The following is a 19620-nucleotide window of genomic DNA, read 5'->3' as shown; positions in this document are numbered from 1 at the left end:
GAGAATTTTTTGTGTAGCATTAAACAGGGAAGTCCTCTTGCAAGGTTAATATCCAAGGCCAAATTAATCACATGGGATGAAGCTCCAATGATAAGTAAGTATTGTTAAGAAGTTTTAGACAAATGCCTCAGAGACATCTTAAGGTGCTTAGATTCGTATAATGCTCGTTTGCCATTTGGAGGTAAAGTTGTTGTTCTCGGAGGAGATTTTAGACAAATTTTACCTGTGATTCTCAGAGGCTCAAGGCAAGATTCTTCATATTTGTGGCATAACTGTAAGGTTTTGAAACTTACAACAAACATGAGATTCTCACTTGGTGAAAACAACAACATACAAGAACTTATAAATTTTGTAGAATGGCTACTCAAAATTGGTGATGGTTTGGCTGGTGATACAACAGATGGTGAATCGATCGTTCATATACCATCTGACATTTTGATTAAGAACTCTGAGACAGCTTTGAATGACCTCATTGATTTCGTGTATCCAGATATGTTATCCAATTTATCCGTTGAAAATTATTTCAAGGATAGAGCAATTCTTGCACCAACTTTGGATTGTGTCACTGATGTCAACAACAAAATGACTGCAGGGTTACCTGGACAAGAAAGAGTCTACTTAAGTTCAGACTCTTTGTGTGCTGAAGAGGGAAATATGGAATTTGAGTTAGATGCTTTCTCGCCGGAGATTCTAAATGGAATAAATTGTTCAGGTCTACCACCACACAAGTTGGTTATGAAGGTTGACGCTCCTATTATGTTGCTGCGGAATATAGACCAAACTAATAGTTTGTGCAATGGAACGAGGATGCAAGTTAGAAGAATGGGAAATTATGTGATAGAATGCAAGACTTTAACTGGTAACAAAGCTGGAAGTATTGTTCTTATCCCAAGACTGAATCTAATTCCAAATAATGAAACGTTGCTGGTCAGGTTTCAAAGAAGACAATTCCCAATTATCATGTCATTTGCAATGACAATAAATAAGTCCCAGGGACAAACTCTATCGAAAGTTGGAATTTACCTTCCAAGGCCAGTTTTCACCCATGGTCAATTGTATGTTGCGTTATCAAGGGTAACGAGTAAAGATGGTCTGTGAGTGCTGTTGCAAGATCATGGACACTTGGAAGATAACTGCACGATGAATGTGTTATATAGAGAAGTTTTTGAGAGCCTATAATAAAAAGGTAATAACAAAATGTCTTACTAAATCTATTTATTTATTAAAATTTATTTCTATCACTTAAAAAAATTTAGAAATTCTAGGAACTAATAGATGAATTTTTATTGTACATTAATAGTTTGAGAATATTAAAATTATCATTAAAATTTGTATAATTTTATTCTCTTGACAAACAATTTTATAATTACGTTAATCATATAATTTTATATACAAACATTGCTACGGTGTTGTTTCATGTATATATTTTGCAGGTATCAAAGGATATCATTGAATTGTTATTCAGTAGGAGTAGGTTTAAATTATTTATTGTGTATTACAAAACTTTCTACATTAGGATTCTCTATTAATTTGTTCTTCATTTTGAGCTGATTTTGATATTTTCTTACTTCACAGTAAACCAACATATAAAACTTTGTTGGTAGATTTAAGTATTACTAGATTATTTATGGTCATATTGAGTATATATGCCTGATTTATTGAAAAAAGTAGATTAAATAACTATTTTATAATTAATACAATTAATACTATATTAAGAAAAGAAAAACAACGCATACAAGTTATTTTTTTATTAATTAAATTATTATAATTAAAATAAAATTTAACGTAACAATTTAAAATTATAATTTTAATATTATTACGTGCATGGCACGGGTGATTAAACTTGTATATATATATAATGCGGCTATCACATTTATTTTTGTGCCATCAAATCTATGTAGATATGCAAATTAATTATGCACACAAATGATTGCAAAAGATATTATTATTATTATATATTATACTAATGTGAAGACCGTACAATTACACGGTCTTATACATGATATGAAAAATAAATAATTTGATATTTCAATTAGAATGAGTAAATACAATTAGTTAAAATAGAATGTGCATGTTATTTTATGCATTTATAAATAACCAATATATATATATATATATATATATATATATATATATATATATAAAACAAAATACATACATATTAAAAAAATAATGATTGAAAGATATATTAAATAAAATAAAAAATTAAAAATTAAAATATAAAAAAAAAGAGAAATAAAAAATAAAAAAATTAAAAGAAAAGAATGAAAAACAGTAAAGTGTAAATTTAGTAATATACATTTCATGAATTTTTTTCATAAATTCAAAAATTATTTAATTTTTTTAATTTGATCAAATTTAAAAAGTGTGAAAAGATTATATGTAAGCATGTAATCCATTAATTTGCTATTTTTTATAATTATCTTTTTTTATTGTAAATAAATTATACTATAACATTATAAAATGTTTTTCAATTATCTTTTAGTAATTTACCACAAAAATATAAATAAAAAATAAAACGGATAGGTAGAGAATCAAAATTAAAACGGTAATAATAATTAGTGGAGAGTGGCTTCTCTCTTTTCTCTAATATGGAGGTGAGAGTGGGTTTAGGATTTTAGAATTAGTGAGTTATTGATTTGAAGGGATTTGTTTTTTTAATTATTTATTAATTCATTAATTATTATTATTATTAATTGTTATACATATAATATTGATAAAAAAATTATTTAATGTTAAAAAAATGTGCATTGATATTAGAAAATTAATAGTAAAATAGAATTTTTATTAAAGAAATTTTGGTAAAATTAAAATTTAATAAATAAAAAATTATTTAAGAGTATATTAAGAAAAAATATTTTACCAATTAAAAAACTTTTTAAAGATATTTTCATAAAAATACAATTTAGTAAATAGAAAAATAATTTGTTAAAACGTATTTGAATAAACTGAATCATATAAAATAGGTTAGCATTCTAATTTATCTTTATATTTAATACAATAAAGTAGTATCATTACAAAAATAACCACCATATAAAATAACATTAATATAAAAACAAAACAAAATAAATTATAAAATCTTATCAAATATTTCTTTAAATACGACATTATGAGTTAAAGTAGAATAATCATTTTCCTTGCCAGATACCAAAATTCTTAAACCATCTTTACTCTTCACGCGAGAAATAGCGACATAGAGTTGACCATGAGAAAATACCGGTCGACGCAAGAACAGTCCAACACTGGATAGAGTTTGACCTTGACTCTTATTGATAGTCATTGCAAAACAAGTTTATAGAAAATTATCTCCGTTGAAATTTGGAAGGTATCCAGCGTCACTCGTAATTAAATTCATCCGAGGAATGAAAACTTTATCTCCAATGTGACTCCCTGAGACAATCTCAGCTCCAATCACATTTGTTCCTAGATCTCTAACAATAAGGCGAGTACCATTGCATAAGCCACCAGCTGGATCAATATTTCTCAACAAAATAATAGGCACACCTTTCTTCAATTTCAATGAGTGATTCGGTAACCCTGAACATTTTATCTGATTCAAAAACTCAGTATTTATCCAATCAACATCAACATCACAATAAGCATCACTACCACATATAGAATCATCACTTAGATACTCTTTTTCTGTCCCAAGTAGCAATTGAACAATGTGATAATTGATTTCTTCAACAATCTCTACTGTTAGAGCTAATATAGCTCTGTCTTGGAAAAAAGCAGTATCATCAAAGTTTCTAATTATGTCAGGATAAATTGCATTTATAATATCATCAATTGGATTATCCGAAGGAAAAATCAGAAATTCATTTGGAATTTGAACTAAAAGCTTTTCGTTAATTATTGTCCCAATACGCCCTTCTTCAATCTGAAGAATCCAATCGAAAAACCTTTTTAATTCTTCCAGATTTGATTGATTAGTAGCACTTTCTAACCGCATATTTTTTGTCAACGTCAACACTTCAGAGTGCTTCCAAAGAATTGAAGAATTGATTGATGCCATAACAATCTCAGCACGAGAAGCTTTAGGAATAACAGGTAAAACCTGTCGAAAATCACCTCCAAGAACAATGATTTTTCCTCCAAAAGGTAGATCTTTGTTAGACACTGAAATCAACGTCATTATGTCTCGAAAACTTCTGTCTAAAGCTTCAAATGCCAACTTGTTAGTCATTGGAGCTTCATCCCAAATAATCAGCTAAGAAAGTCGAATTAAATCAGCCTTAGGACTATCTTTCAGAATTCTACAAATAGTATCTTCATTCAATTCAATTGGGATACCAAACATAGAATGAGTTGTCTTATCATCAGGTAACAATAATGAATCAATTCCACTTGAAGCAACATTAATAACAATTCTTCTTTGAGAACGCAATTTGGCAGATAAGAGTCTATACAAAAAAGTTTTTTCAGTCCCACCAAACCCATAAATGAAAAACAACCCGTGTTCCTTGTTAGTAACACAATGTATAATCCTATCATAGATTGACTTCTGTTCTTCATTCAACTTTGAAAAATTTGAATCGTGTTCTTCAAGCATCACAAAAATGTCATATTCTAATTCACGCAACACCATAAAATTACTAAATTGTGAGACCAAATTAACATTAGGAAGCGGCATACCAGCAAAATCTCTTAATGATTTTTCATTGGCCTGTAGCAATTTCTCTATCTCTATTAGACAAAATGTTTGTAACTCTTCGTCAGTCATTGTTATTCCTGCAATATATTTTTTTTTTCAGTTAATAAATTCATCAAGATATCAAAAACTTGTAATATTTGAAAATTTTCCCTATCATGCTATGTATGTATTCCAAACTTTGTGCATATCATTTTCTATTTATTTATTGTTAAGAGTTTTTCTTAATCCTATAAATAAAAAAGATAAACTAAAGATTAAGTAAAACCTGGAAAATGAAGCTCACTTCGTCTGTAATAAATGATATCATCAGATAAATATTTCCAAGTTTGATTCCAAACTAAAACGGGCCTAGAGACAGAACTAGATATTAACAATGAAACAAAAAGTTTTTTCAATTGGGCGCCAGAAGATAACTCAGCCGCTTCATTAATAGCCAAGACAAACTCATTATCATCTATTAAAAAACCCATGGCAGAACATGCCTCTTAGAATGTATCATATAAAACAAAATTGACAGTCCTTATACTTCGAAAACTGGTGCATCCTCTTTGCACATTGAGAAGCATACGCATATAGAACAGCTCACCAGTTGAAGGATGAACAAAACTCAATCTTCCTATAGAAAATCCCCTTCTTCTTGGTTTTCACTGTCGAGATTGTAAATCATAAACGAATTTACTTGGGAACTCAGCATATGTTAGTGTTCGTCCTTCAACATATGTTCGATTAGCCATCATCCAAGCAGTAAACATTGTCATCAAATCTCTATTTCTTATTCAAACAGAGCCAATAGTATCATGATCATCAAACACAACATGCTGCTGATTAGGTAAATAAAATCTGAGTCTTTGCACAAGTGGCCATCTATGATGAATTTCATATGCAAAAATTCTCCACATAGATTCACAAGGTGAAAGATACCGACAATCATAATATTGTTTGATCTCATCAACCACTTTAAAAGAATGAGTTGTCTTAGTTAAATGACTAATGATTGCAGTTACATGATCTGGACCCTTGTTAATGTACTTGAAAAGATACTTTATAACATTTGACTTGTTGCAAAATTCCAAATTGATATGAGCCTGGTACTTCATCAACAATAATGAATTATATGGAACAACAAATCTATTATCAAGATCAACACCATAACTTTTAACTTTAACACCAATATCTCGACGCTTGTAAATAGGATAACCATCTTTATCAAAACTCGTATAATTAACAAACTGCTTCGGATAAAACTTGGAGCATCTTCTATCTTTCATGCATGGAGAAGTTGGTCTTATCCTGCCACAAGGGCCATGAATCATGTATTTACTAACCACACTATACAAATGTGGAAATTTCATAGGATTAGGAAGTTCCGCACAAATCAACTCATCAACAATTTCAATATTCTGCAATCTATTCCTTCCATCAAGCCAAAGTAGAATATGTGCATGTGACAAACCTCTTTTTTAAAACTCAATTGTATACATACCTAAATAGTAAAAAAATGTCTGAAAATATAGAAATTTTTATAAGTAAGCATAAATTCAATATAGAATTCTCTATATTCAATATACCTGCATTAAGAGGACCAAAAAAAATACCATTCTTAAGATCATTACGAAGACACTTCATCTTAGCATGAAAGACTCGGCAAGTAATGTCTGGTCGATCAGCAATTAGAACTTGATCGCGATTAGTATATCTTTGAAACTCAAACCAGTTAGGATTGCAAGTAAGGGTAAGAAATAGATCTGAATATCCAAAATGCTTACAAATAGCCATAGCATCTTGGCAATTATTAAACATGTAACGTTTACCACCAGTGAAGGAAGAAGTCAAAATCACTCGAGTACCAATTGATGATGCTTCAGTATCACCGCGTCGCATAGCTTCTTCAATACCTTGTAAGACTTCTCCTCTAATTGTGCTCTGTTTTTTCCTGATTTCATAAAGCCTCTGTGACTCAATCATAGAGAATGAATCAACAACAAATTGTTGGAACAATCTTCTAGACTTATGAATAATGCTATCCTCATGCTCTCTCATTTGCAAACAAAAACAGATAAATTCTCGCATGGATACTCTAGTCCTTCTCCCTGCAACATTTATATCTTGAATATCTCGATAAGGAATACCCAATTGATAACCATCTTCCCCGTAAGGAAAAAGCAAGGGATATTGCAATGGCCAGTATAAAGCATGTGACTCATATATTCTTTGAAGTTGGCCAGCTGCAGATTTAACAATGACATCACGACCAGTATCAGAAGAATCAAAATCACCAACAACCAAAGCAGCAACTTCATCGCACGAAGGATAATTATAAACTTTTCGATCACGTTCTCTTTGACTAAACAATTTCAAAGAAAACACCTCAGACGGGTGATTCTCATGGAATTCCCTCACTCTTCTAAATGATTGTGTTGATCAATCATTTGGGTCAAATCAATTATCAGCTGTCTATCTATATTTGAACTTTGCCTATAATTGAGAAAAATAGTAACACGATATTACTAAGTAATTTTACTTAAAATGAAGAAACATGCATTTTTTATAATTAGAATGAATCTTAACAACAATATTTAAACAATAAGATACGAACATTTTGATTATAATAATCAAAGTTACATCCATATTAGTATCTTACCAACTAAAAATTAAATTGAAAATAAAAGAAACTAATTAAAATTACAAACAATCATAACAAAATTTTTGTAAGAGTTGACCTTACCCAAATATTCCTTCTCTATGCTTAACTCATGTATAATTGGGCAAATTTCGGAACTTGACCAGCCTGAGGTAATAAACTTCCAACCCTATGATAATTTTGACCACTTATAATGAATTGTGGTGGGCCAGTTCCATCATTCACTGAGTCTATTACTTTACCACCAAGAGAAGTGAAAGCAAACATACTATTATAATACCGAATTTTTTTTTGAAACTGTAAAGACTTACTATCATGACTATGAATCAAATTATATAATAAATCTGGAGCTTCCTGAAGATACGGTAATTGAATTTTTTCTTGAAAACAACAAAGTGTAAAAAGAGGTTGATTAATTCTTGACTATTTTTCAATTCACTCTAGTAACCAAAACGACGCACCACAATATAGACAAGTATACACAGGGTCATCAATATCGAGACAACCTACAAAAATAAATAAAAAATTTAAATAATAAACAAATCCTTACAAATTTAACTAAGTAAAAAATTATATTAAATGAAGACTTAAATGCTTCTTAATTTTTTTTACTTAAAAAAATATACTAGTAAAACAATTAAAGATTCAGAAATTATTCACCGGATACTCATTGTCTACAAATTGAAAATATAAATATTTGATAATAATAATAATCTAACCAAATTTGAGACACTTGTATTGAAAGTATTTAAAATCAATGAATATTATTTTTTTTCATATTATATTTGGTAAAAAAATGTCATATAAATTTTATTACGACCAGAATATTAAAATTATAAAAGGAACATAATGTGACTAAATATACTGAATGAGTAGATTATATCTAAATTAATACGAAAAATGCAAATTCCATAAATAAATCAATTATAAATATACTGAAATACCTTGAACTTCACTTTGTGAAAAAAGTGGATGATCAACAGGAGACTAAAGATCATTCTAAGAATTTACAGTAGGATCATATATTTTAGAGTCATCTTAATTTGGATTTTTATTATGAAACAAAAAAAAAATTATTATAAATAAATCAAATATAAAGATATACACGTCAAAGAAATATTTAAATAGACAATCATAAATTATGAATTTATTAATAACTAAATGCATAATAAACAACATAAAAAAATAAAATATACAAAAATTAATTCAATAATAACTATACTTTCTAAGTTAACGAAGAAATTAGAAAATTTAAAACAATAAACTCATACCTGATAATATGAAATTGGCATTAATAATTGGAGTATCTTGTAAAATAATTGATCTCCCTAAAGAAAAAAAAAGAACTTTAAATGTAAAATTAAAACTATGGGAAGATAAAAAAAATTAAACAGGTAAGTTAATAAATACCACGTACCAATATATTTGAACTTAAAATAAGAGAAATATTAAAAGTAAGAACAACATCAAACAATAAAGCATAGAAATCCAGCCAATAATATTAATTGAACACCGATTTTATAATAGTAAAAAACATCTGTAATGAAAAGATGTAAATTTTAATTTCTTTCAAAAAAATCCAAAAATGAATATAGCAAAACTGACCTCTTCTATCTTCAACTTGTTGTCCTCTCTTTCTCTTTAAATAATTTTTTCTATATAAACTTGCAGTAGCATAAGATTGAGACATTTTATGAAATTTTAACCAAGCTAAAAAAATTTAGAACCAACTAATGTTCACTATAATGGTATTTCGAATAAAGTAGTACTTCTTTCTTAGACACCACTTTAGTTATATATAACCAAAAAAAAAGAAATCAAAGAACCCCCATAAGTTCATTTGAAAATAATGAATGAGAATGAATGAGTATAACTTGTTTTCTCACTACATACACTTATAACCTTGACTTTCAAAAAATAAAATCAGAATAAGTAGAAAGGCTTTTCAGAATACTTTTAAAGCATGAAAGTAATGCAACAGACTTGTGAAACTTAGGATCCAATTTATAGATAGAGAAATGAAACCAATTCAGGATTTAAATTAAAAAATTTAAACCATGGAAGAAAAAAAATAAAAGATCATTGTGTATATAACACTCACTTTGAAACCAATCAAAAGTGGAGTTGATATATTCATTCGAGAGTATATTTCTTAAGGGAATACATACATATAAGGACTACGCTGGAAAGAAGGATGAGCACTGATTATGAGTCAAAACAGTATGAATGACCATCACATCATCGAAAATTTGACAGCAATCAACACCTATCAATCGAATGTGCAGAAGGCAGATAATCATCCATCCAAAGAATGAAGAGCAGGAGATCTGACGTGATTTGTAGAAGGGGAATGCTTTTCTTTTTTGAAAGAAAACCTATAACCAGAGAGGCCATAAAAGTACTTGCTGATGGGATTGATTTGCAACAAATGACAAAGGGGAGTTAGTCACAAGTAACGATACCTACTCTCATTAACCAAATAACTTTTTTGATAGAATAATAGAAGATAGTACTATTTGTTATAGAAGATGATGTCATTTCTCCCACCAAACCACCAAAATCTGATTTTTCATGTGAGGGTATACTGAAAAACAGGAAAGAAAATCATTTTCCCCACCTAACCACATCCAATCCATTTTTTGTTTTTGAAGAAAAATTTAAAAACTAACATCCCATCATACCTTCGAAACTGACAAAATAAAATGAGGAAGCAACAACTTTGACTGACATCAGAATCATATATAAAAGAATGAGATGAGATCATAAATAACATCATTCAAACTAACATCCCATCATAACTTCAGCAGAATGGAATTCACATTATATTTTTAACCATTTGAAGCATATAATAATAAAAAATACAACCTCACCTCTCTAGAACTGATTGAGAAACAATCTATACATACTATGATTTGACGAGCACTTTAACAAAAACCAACTCTCATCACAACTATTAGATCTAAATTACTAAAAAAGAACCATTAAATTTGTCTAATTACCACTTAAAACTGATCAATGAAGTATAAAATGAGAAATTGAATTAACTATAATTTGATGAGCACTTTGACAAAAATCAACTCCCATCACAGCTATTAGTTCCAAATTATTAAGAATAAAAGAACACCAAATTTGTCTAATTACCACTCAAAACTGACCAATAAACTATAAAATGAGAAACTGAATTAACTAAGAAGCTTATACCCTAAACACCACAATACATATATACTAATGATATCAACATGACAATGTGCAAAATCAACAACCTTATAACAATAATTCTAATCCAACCACAATTATCAAGAAAAACATAGGATATATAAAAGAACTGATTTTGAACAGATAGATAGTAGAACATATGATGATATGAAGGAACTACATTATTCATAAATGAAAATGAACATATAAACCACATTCATATCAAAATCACATGATTCTAGCAATAAATCAATGAAATTGTGGGAATCATAAAGTCATCTATGCATAGCTCCCGAATACAGATCCCGAAGCACCAAAACATGATGAAATTTCAAGAAATTGAATAAAATTACAAAGAGGGAGCTGAAATTAAAGAAAACAATAGGAGAATATGACAGAACCATATTACATTCTTCTTTAATATTTTTATAAAAATGAGGAGAAGAGAAGGATGAAACTCTTTTCTCAGTCAAACTGAGAGAGGAAAAGTGAAGTACAATATAAAAAGAATGAATGAAGACATTCTCCTAATGCATCTAAAACAACTTTGCATAACCTAATAAATAACATACATGCTTGAAATCACATGAACAGAATCCTCTCTCACAAAGACCATAACAATAATAAAATTCAACAAACGTGTACCTAACCAATCAAATCAACTACACAATTTTCAAGGTTACTTTCTATCAAAATGAACTTGTATCTATAGAGAAATACTACCTACCTTAACTGTCCTAACCTCCTAGACTATAGTTAACAACTCTACATAAACACTTCTGAGAACTGAAAATAAACAGTTACCCTAAGAATAACTTCATCCTAAATTTCACAACAATCAACCACTAAAAAATTCAAAGGCTATTCATTTAGCCATAACTGATGAGATACTGGGTATGATATTCTCATTCTCATTCAAGAGAAAAGTACACTATTCATATATACTTATCTCAATTCATGTAATATATTAGCATTTTTAAATAAATGAAATGACCTTTAACCCATGATCTGATTTAGCTATTTCACTTAAATAAAAGAAAATTGCCTTCTAAGACACAAAACTTATATCCAATTGTATTTAATCTGTAATCTCTAGTATTTAATAATAGATATTGATACATTGATATCGATGTTCAGAGAAGACATTTGAAAGAAAACTAATAGATTCCTCATAATTCTTGATATAAAGCCATGCCAGAATGACTAATATAGTAATACCTCTGATAAATAATCCAACATAGTTCCTAATATTTATGTAAAAGCAAAACACAAGCTACAATAACCATAGCAAATTAGATTCAATTGGTAGAGAAAAAAAATGCAATTAACCCAGAAAAAATTGTTAGCTATTTTCTGTTAATTTTTTGTATAGAAATATAAAGCTCGAGAGATATTGATTTTGAATAAAAGGAAAAGATCATAAAAGAAAATCAATGATAAAATTAACCCATCATACCCTGGTCTTCAACTTCCAGCCTCATCAATCCCCGAATTTGCCACTCCCCTATTCTTCACAGACCGATAGAACTCCTCACAAAACTCATGAAACTTTGTGTCGGAATCGAAAATTTCTCTACCGGAGAATAATCCTTCAGGAGCCTCTGAATCACATTGGAGTAGGTGGAGCATCAGTAGCTACGGCAAACCGGGAACAATGCACTGGTGGGGTATCGAAAGCGGACGGCATGGAAGAGTTCAACGACGATGATTGCGGCGAGAAGCATCACCAAGGGAGGAGAAGGTGTTGCCGGTTGAGTTTGAAGAGGAATTGTTGGAGATGAAGGAACTTAAATAAAAAATAAAATTAAAAATATTACAAAATGGAAAGAAGACCAAAAAGAAGAAGAAGAAGAGAGCTATCTACCGTTGTTGATGGGTGAAGAATCAGAAGTCATAGCTGTTTTTCTGTCTTCCTTACCTCTTCTTCTTCCTAACCTCATTTCTTTATTTTATTTGTTGGGCTTTTGGGCTTGAACTTTGTCCGAAAAAAAAAATCAAAAAAAGAAAAAATGGGTTGGAAATAACTCTCCTGTTGTAGTACATACCTATTACAATTATCTATCCCTTTGACTATAGATTTTGAAATCTAATAAACCTATTCTATAGATAGACTATAAAAACAAAAAAATAAAGAAGAGAATTTTTTAAAAAAAAATTCTAAATTCTATGAAAATTTCACCTTGGTGATGTTTCTTCTTGAATTCTAGTATGTATAGATATATAGTAATTAAAAAAAATTATTTTTTCATCTAGTGCTTCCATAATTATTATTCAAGTACCTCAAAACGTTTATTGCTATATATATTGCATTATATAACCCGCTAATGGAATCGAATGTCTCTGATGGGTATATTCTAAGTAATTAAATGTTATTGTTCATTAAAAATAGTAATTTATTTATTTTCTTAATATTTAAATATGATTAAAAATTTAAATTTAAATTTTAAATTCATATTATTTTTATCTTTAAATTTATTTGTCAAATACCACTCATTGTTAATTTATCATGACTGCTAAAAAAACAGTCTATCAGCTTCAAATTGATTATTAATTATGCCATATTTAAATGGTGAGTAAACATCCAATTCGGTTTTTGTCCATTTTTACGAAGAACAAAGTGATTTTTGTCTAAAAAAAAGGACATTTCGATCCTCAATCTTTTTATTTTGGGACAATACTATCATTCTGTTAAAAAAATTATTTAAATAATAATAAAGAAGACAGTAACCTCGCTGGTGTCTAAGTCTAACTCAATTGTCTGCTGCCTCAACTATGTCCAAGTTTTTTTTATTCAAAGGAGGGATATAATATACCGTCATTAATCACTTTAATTTGTAAGTGTTTCAATTAGTAGCTAAAAGAATTTATTTTTTAATAATCCCTTGTTGATCATTTTTAATAACAGTTTATGATCGATTAATACTTTATATATTTATTGAAAACATCACTAGACGTAAATCAAAATTAACTATTAAATTAATTATTTATATAAAATATATATTAAAAATAAATAAAATCATATATATTTATACACAAAAATATTATAACTAATTTTAGTATATATAATATTTTAAATTAATTATTTTTTGTTAAAATTGTTTTATAATTTTCATTTATAAAAAGTTAAGATTAAAATTTAACATTTAAATTTAATATCTATAATAATAATTACATTGGAGATAAGTTGTGGTGGTGTTGAGATGAAGAAAAAAAAGATAATAATAAAGACTCTGAATACAAGAATAAAAAGTATTGAAAAATTATCACATATTCCACTAATAAGAAATATTTTTTGTACGAATAAGTAACCAAATTTAGATTTATCCTATAGTCAGTGCAAAAAAGACTAAAATAACCCTAGTTTTTGAGATAAATATTTTATATTTTAAAATATCTTATTTATAAAATTATTTTATAATATCCATTTTAATATAGACGTTTAGATTTATAGTTAGTTTAATAAAGGCTTTAAACACCAATTAATAACTATCCAAAAGTCTAAAATATAGCGCTAACTTTAAATAGAATTGGACAAATAAGACAGATTCAACCTTCTAAACTTAGGAAAGGATGGAATGGTTGAATGCTCAATGTACACTATTTTTAGTATAGATTCACAAAAGAAAATTTATTGAATCTCCACCGTTTACATTTTTTAAATTAAATATAAATAGTTGAAAAAAATAAAATAACATGTTCCACTCAACTACACCAAAACATGTGATAAACTTCCAAAAGTATTAACTCCTCTTTAACATAAAAAAAAAAGTTACTTCAATTTCAAAATATTGATAAGCTTCCAAAAGTATTAATTACTCTTTAACAAAAAAAAGAAAAACAGTTACTTCTACTCAGAAAGTTTTTATTCAATTCGCTCATTTATTAAATGGAATCTTTTCCCCATCTGACTAGCTTTTTCAGTCACTCCGAAAGTTTTATTCAATTGGCTCATTTATAAATTGGGAATCTTTTTTCTATCCGACTTTTTGAAATAAGATGCACTATGTTTTCAATAAGTAAATAATTTAAAAAATTTAATATCAAAAATAAAAAAATAAAGAAGACAGTAACTTTATTTTTATTTAAGTCTAACTTAATTGTCTATTACCTTAATTATGTTTAAGTTTTTTTTATTCAAAGAAAGAATATAAAATTTATTTTTTAATAATCTCTTGTTGATCATTTTTAATAACAATTTATGATCGATTAATAGTTTATATATTTATTGAAAATATCACTAGACGTAAATTAAAATTAACTATTAAATTAATTATTTATATAAAACATATATTAAAAATAAATAAAATTATATATATTTATATACAAAAATATTATAACTAATTTTAGTATATGTGATATTTTAAATTAATTAATCTTTATTTAAAAATTATAAAATTAATTAATATTGGCTAACTAAATATTTGAGATATAATCCGTTGGCTCAAACTATATATATATAATGCAGCTCTCACATTTATTTTTGTACCATCAATAGTACGCTTATGTAGATATGCAAATTAATTATGCACACAAATGATTGCGAGAAATATTACTATTATTATATGTTATATATATATATAGTAATTAAAAAAAAAAAGAATTTACTTTTCCATTTAGTGCTTACAGAACGTTTACTGCTATATATATATATATATATATATATATATATATAACCCGCTAATGGAATTGGATGTTTGGGCTGGGTATATTCCAAGTAATTAAATGTTATTGCTGATTAAAAATAGTTATTTATTTATTTTTTTAATATTTAAATATGATTAAAAATTTAAATTTAAATTTTGAATCTGTATTATTTTTATTTTTTAATTTACTTGTCAAGTACCATTCATTGTTAATACTTAATTGTCTATCATGGGCATGGCTGCTAAAAATTAAAGAAACAGTCCATCAACTTAAAATTGGTTATTAATTGTGCCATATTCTACGAGACAAAATTTAAACCGTTGATGAGCATTGATGATTTAATGTATTGAAAAGACAAAAGAAAGATACTAATACTCTAATAGTAGTACTACTCACCTTGAAAATTTTCTTATATATACTTCAATCCCGCGAAGGAGATAACACTCATAAACGACTTCCTTTGCATGGAAGAGAGGTGTTGCAAAAGCTGAAAGAAAAATCACTTTTTGAATCCAAGGTGAGTAGTACTACTATTATAATCTTTCTTTTGCCTTTTCAATGCGATTTGTGATTGAATCATTAATGCTCATATCTTGTTTCATCAATTACGTTTCTGCTGTTTGTGTTAATGCTTCTGATGGATTTTTTTTGGAATTCATGTTTATGCAGCTCTTGATTTTGAATTTTTGATGCTCTTTTTGCATAATTTACGTCTGTTAATGTGAAATTGTGTAATTGTTTTGTAAATGTATGCTTGTTGTAGCTATAACCAGCTCATTCACGGTGATTTCAATGTGAATTTTGTTAATTGATTAATGACACCCACCACCTGTTTGTTCTTGGTCTCAGCTGACTCGGTTATGTCTTTTTCTTATTTTATCTTTTGCGGAAGTGAAATTAATTAGTGAATCAACGATTATCTTGCTCTTAACAACCACATGACTAATTAAACTGTTCAATGGTTGGTAGATTTTGGGTTAACTATTTGATTTGATAATTCATATCCTTGCTCTTATATTTGGATTCAAGATTAGGGGGTTGTTAGATCATAAAGCAGTTACTTGTATATGATGTTTTTGGGCTAAGGTTGCAATTGGAGGCTTTGCAAGGCCTTCTAGTTTGATGAGTCTAGTCACAATAACGATACATGCTGCTGAACAATTTTAAAAATCGGAAAATGTGTCGTGATCTTCCTTTAGTAGGAATTAAATTCATATTTGTACTCATTTGATCACTTTTAGTTCCACGATTCAAAGGGATTTTTATCAGGCGCAGAGCTAGGTTGGTTTTGTAAGGGGGGCCAAAATTAAAAAATCATGGGGAACTAAACTGAAAGATACAAATAATCTGCATGAGACATTTGAAGGTTAGGGGGTCATCACCCCCCTTTGCTTATATGAGGCTCTGTCTCTGATTTTTATGTCTCTAATGATGGCATTAGTGTTTTATTGTTTAATATCTGTCATTTATGTTCCCTTTCTTTGTCTATTCAACTGCTCAGGAAGGTCTAAATAAATAGTAGTAGTAGTTGAAAATGTAATATGGAACGGTAGCCTATGGATTGTAGTAATTGTTTAATCAAGTCTGAAAATCACTTTTTTGTGCTGGTAGTGACTTGTTATATACATCCAAGGGTGGTATCAAATTCAGTCATTAATTGAATTGTGACATTTGATTGAACCACAAAAGTGGAAGTTCTATTGAAAATTCATCTACATTCAATTTGTTTGAGGATTGGTTTAGAAAATTTTATTAGTCAAATATAATACAAATTCTCTTATGGATCTCTGATGCTTTTTAGTATGATGTATATAATTGCTATGACTAATAGTGGGTTATCGATGAAACAGCAGCTACTCATAGTGGTTTCATCAAGCCTTTTCATTAGAGACATAAAAAATATTTTCTTCACAAAATATATGGTTCCTTATCCTTAAAATTAAAAAAAAAAACTATTCAAATATATTCAACGCCTTAAAATCCCAAGGGGAAAAGAAAGAGAAACCAAAACCATGGAAAAGAGGAAAGTTTACTCACTTTTAAAGATGGCTGTGTTGCAGAAGCAACTAACCCATGTAAGGTGAATCAAGAAGAAACTGATACTCCATGGATGAAAATGAAAAAAGTTCTTTGTCTTCTATCTCTTTTGCCCACTGTGTTTTAATTTTTTGAATTTGCTTGGCGCTTATTAAATAATTGCCACCGAATGATGTAAAATAAATTGAAATTTGAATAACCTCATAATACGATTTGTGACTTAATTTAATAATAATATTTAAAATCAAGAAGGACATATGAAGAAGGCAGTAACCTCGGTCGTTCGTTCATGTCTAAGTCTAACTCAATTGTCTGTTGCTTCAACTATGCCCAAGTTTTTTTTATTCAAAAGAGGGATATAATATACCGTGATTAATCACTTTAATTTGTAAGTGTTTCAATTCATAGCTAAAAGAATTTATTTTTTAATAATCCTTTGTTGATCATTTTTAATAACAATTTATAATCGATTAATAGTTTATATATTTATTAAAAACATCATTAGACGTAAATCAAAATTAACTATTAAATTAATTATTTATATAAATATATATTAAAAATAAATAAAATTATATATATTTATACACAAAAATATTATAACTAATTTTAGTATATATAATATTTTAAATTAATTATTTTTTGTTAAAATTATTTTTTAATTTTCACTTATAAAATAATACCACTACTCAAACTTTTCTAGTTTAGCACAACTGAATATTGATTCGTGAATAAAAGGGATATCAACACGAGTTTTTTTTTTCCGGTAAGAGATAAAAAAGCTTTTCTTGCATAGTACGACTACAAAAGTACGAAGAGTCGTGTAGAAACTAGAAATCAGAAAGCCAGTTTTTTTGGGCTAAGCAGAAAGGTAGAATGGACAAACTTGGTTAGAATGTTTTTGGACGTGAACTTGGTTTACATTAAGAGGTTACCTAAGACAAAAACAGTATATTGGGTTGAAAACCTATATGTCATATCTAAAATAAGCACAATTTTCAAAAACGTAAATTAAGCCTGTGGCCCAATAAAAAAGCGAATGGTCAATTTGAGGATTATATGATATATAGTATAATACCCTTCTAACAATTAAATATTTTCAAAGAATTTCGACCAATTTTTAGAAAAAATACTCTCTATGGCATAATAAACATTTAGTAGGTATGTCATTTTGTTTTATTAGCAAAGATAGATAGTAAAATTATAAATTATTACTTGTAAAGTATTTAAAAGGAAAAAAAGTGCTCAAGATATAAGCCTTTAAACACAAACTAATTAATGTAAAAAAACGAAAAAAGAAAATAAATAGTTGTGGTACGAAAGTGGGAGAATATATATATATATATATATATATATATATATATATATATATATAATGCAGCTATCACATTTATTGTATTATTAATAGCAGCTAGTACTCCTCTTATTATTATTATATATGAATTATTTTAAAAAAGATGTTTAAAATACTTTTTTTAAGATATTTTTTTAATAATTAAAATTTAATATATATAATCAATTAAATTATGTTTTTATTAAAATTAGACTAAACAAATTGATTTGACCACAAAATTAGGCTAGACAAATTAAAGCCTATGATGTATATAATTGCTATGATTAATACTTAATAGTCTAATAGTGGGTTATCGATGAAACAGCAGCTACTCATAGTAGTTTCATCAAGTCTTTTCATCATATTGTCCATACTCCCTAAATTGTTGATGCCTGCTATTATTGGTGTTGCTTCATTAATGATAGGAGGAGTTTATGCTTTTGTTATCTTTTCTTTCCAACTCTAAAGATTGTATTATTTTTGGTATATATTGTAGATGGAAGCACATGTCTTTTTGCAAATGCAGGATCCATCTCTAAAGATTCTGTGGAACGATCAACTTCCATGCGAAAGCTTTCGATAGCAGTGGGCCTTTGTTTTGTTTTCATGACTGTTGAAGTAATTGGAGGGATCAAAGCCAACAGTCTTGCAATATTAACTGATGCGGCACATTTGCTTTCGGATGTTGCAGCCTTTGCCATTTCCTTATTTTCCTTATAGGCTGCTGGATGGGAAGCTACCCCCGCCAATCGTATGGATATTTTAGAATAGAGATTCTTGGGGCTTTTGTTTCCATCCAATTGATATGGTTGCTTGCTGGAATTCTGGTATATACTAACATCAAAATATACTAACATAGTTTTCATGAAATATGGTCTTTAACCACCAAGCATCATTTCTAGACTCTTGGCATCGTTAACCATCTTTTCTAAATTGAATTCGAAAAGATTATTTGTTTTAACAAGCCCAGAAATCTCTTTCTCATGAATTTGATCTTCGTTACAATCTTATAGAACAACTTATAGGTCTTAAGTTGTCCCAACTCCCATACTTACCGGTTGCTTTATCTCCAATATCGCCTTTTAGTTCTTGTCTTTTTTTCAAATTTGGGCCAAGCCT

At 28.2% G+C, this 19620-nt stretch overlaps 3 protein-coding genes and 2 long non-coding RNA genes across 5 annotated transcripts; 2 read left to right on the top strand and 3 right to left on the bottom strand.

Annotated features, from left to right (window-relative positions):
- Positions 1–300: 300 nt before the first annotated feature.
- Positions 301–1098, top strand: LOC140173749 (uncharacterized). The gene has a single exon (XM_072198322.1). It carries the CDS (start codon positions 301–303, stop codon positions 1096–1098), a length of 798 nt encoding a protein of 265 aa, XP_072054423.1.
- Positions 1099–4210: 3112 nt separating this feature from the next.
- Positions 4211–4723, bottom strand: LOC140173748 (uncharacterized). Its single transcript, XM_072198321.1, has one exon. The coding sequence runs from the start codon at positions 4721–4723 to the stop codon at positions 4211–4213; it is 513 nt and encodes a 170-aa protein (XP_072054422.1).
- A 707-nt stretch (positions 4724–5430) lies between these two features.
- Positions 5431–5967, bottom strand: LOC140173747 (uncharacterized). The gene has a single exon (XM_072198320.1). It carries the CDS (start codon positions 5965–5967, stop codon positions 5431–5433), a length of 537 nt encoding a protein of 178 aa, XP_072054421.1.
- A 336-nt stretch (positions 5968–6303) lies between these two features.
- On the bottom strand, positions 6304–12486 carry LOC112697410 (uncharacterized). Its single transcript, XR_011862632.1, has 6 exons — positions 12355–12486; positions 11947–12276; positions 9464–9700; positions 8567–8623; positions 7380–7801; positions 6304–7129 (listed from the first exon to the last, which is right to left on the bottom strand). It is a non-coding gene; the product is annotated as an uncharacterized lncRNA (long non-coding RNA).
- Positions 12487–15383: 2897 nt separating this feature from the next.
- LOC140173512 (uncharacterized) lies at positions 15384–19301 on the top strand. Its single transcript, XR_011862631.1, has 2 exons — positions 15384–15651; positions 18998–19301. It is a non-coding gene; the product is annotated as an uncharacterized lncRNA (long non-coding RNA).
- Positions 19302–19620: the final 319 nt, after the last annotated feature.

This window comes from Arachis hypogaea, chromosome 6 (assembly GCF_003086295.3).
Source record: "Arachis hypogaea cultivar Tifrunner chromosome 6, arahy.Tifrunner.gnm2.J5K5, whole genome shotgun sequence".
In the NCBI taxonomy this organism is placed as follows: Eukaryota; Viridiplantae; Streptophyta; class Magnoliopsida; order Fabales; family Fabaceae; genus Arachis; species Arachis hypogaea.
Note: the sequence above shows the minus strand (reverse complement) of the source record. Positions and strands in the feature narration are given on the sequence as shown.

What these genes read in the sequence shown, in the direction of transcription:
- LOC140173748 (XM_072198321.1), bottom strand. Translation starts at nt 4,723, where the DNA reads ATGACTGACGAAGAGTTACAAACATTTTGTCTAATAGAGATAGAGAAA.
- LOC140173747 (XM_072198320.1), bottom strand. Translation starts at nt 5,967, where the DNA reads ATGATTCATGGCCCTTGTGGCAGGATAAGACCAACTTCTCCATGCATG.
- LOC140173749 (XM_072198322.1), top strand. Translation starts at nt 301, where the DNA reads ATGAGATTCTCACTTGGTGAAAACAACAACATACAAGAACTTATAAAT.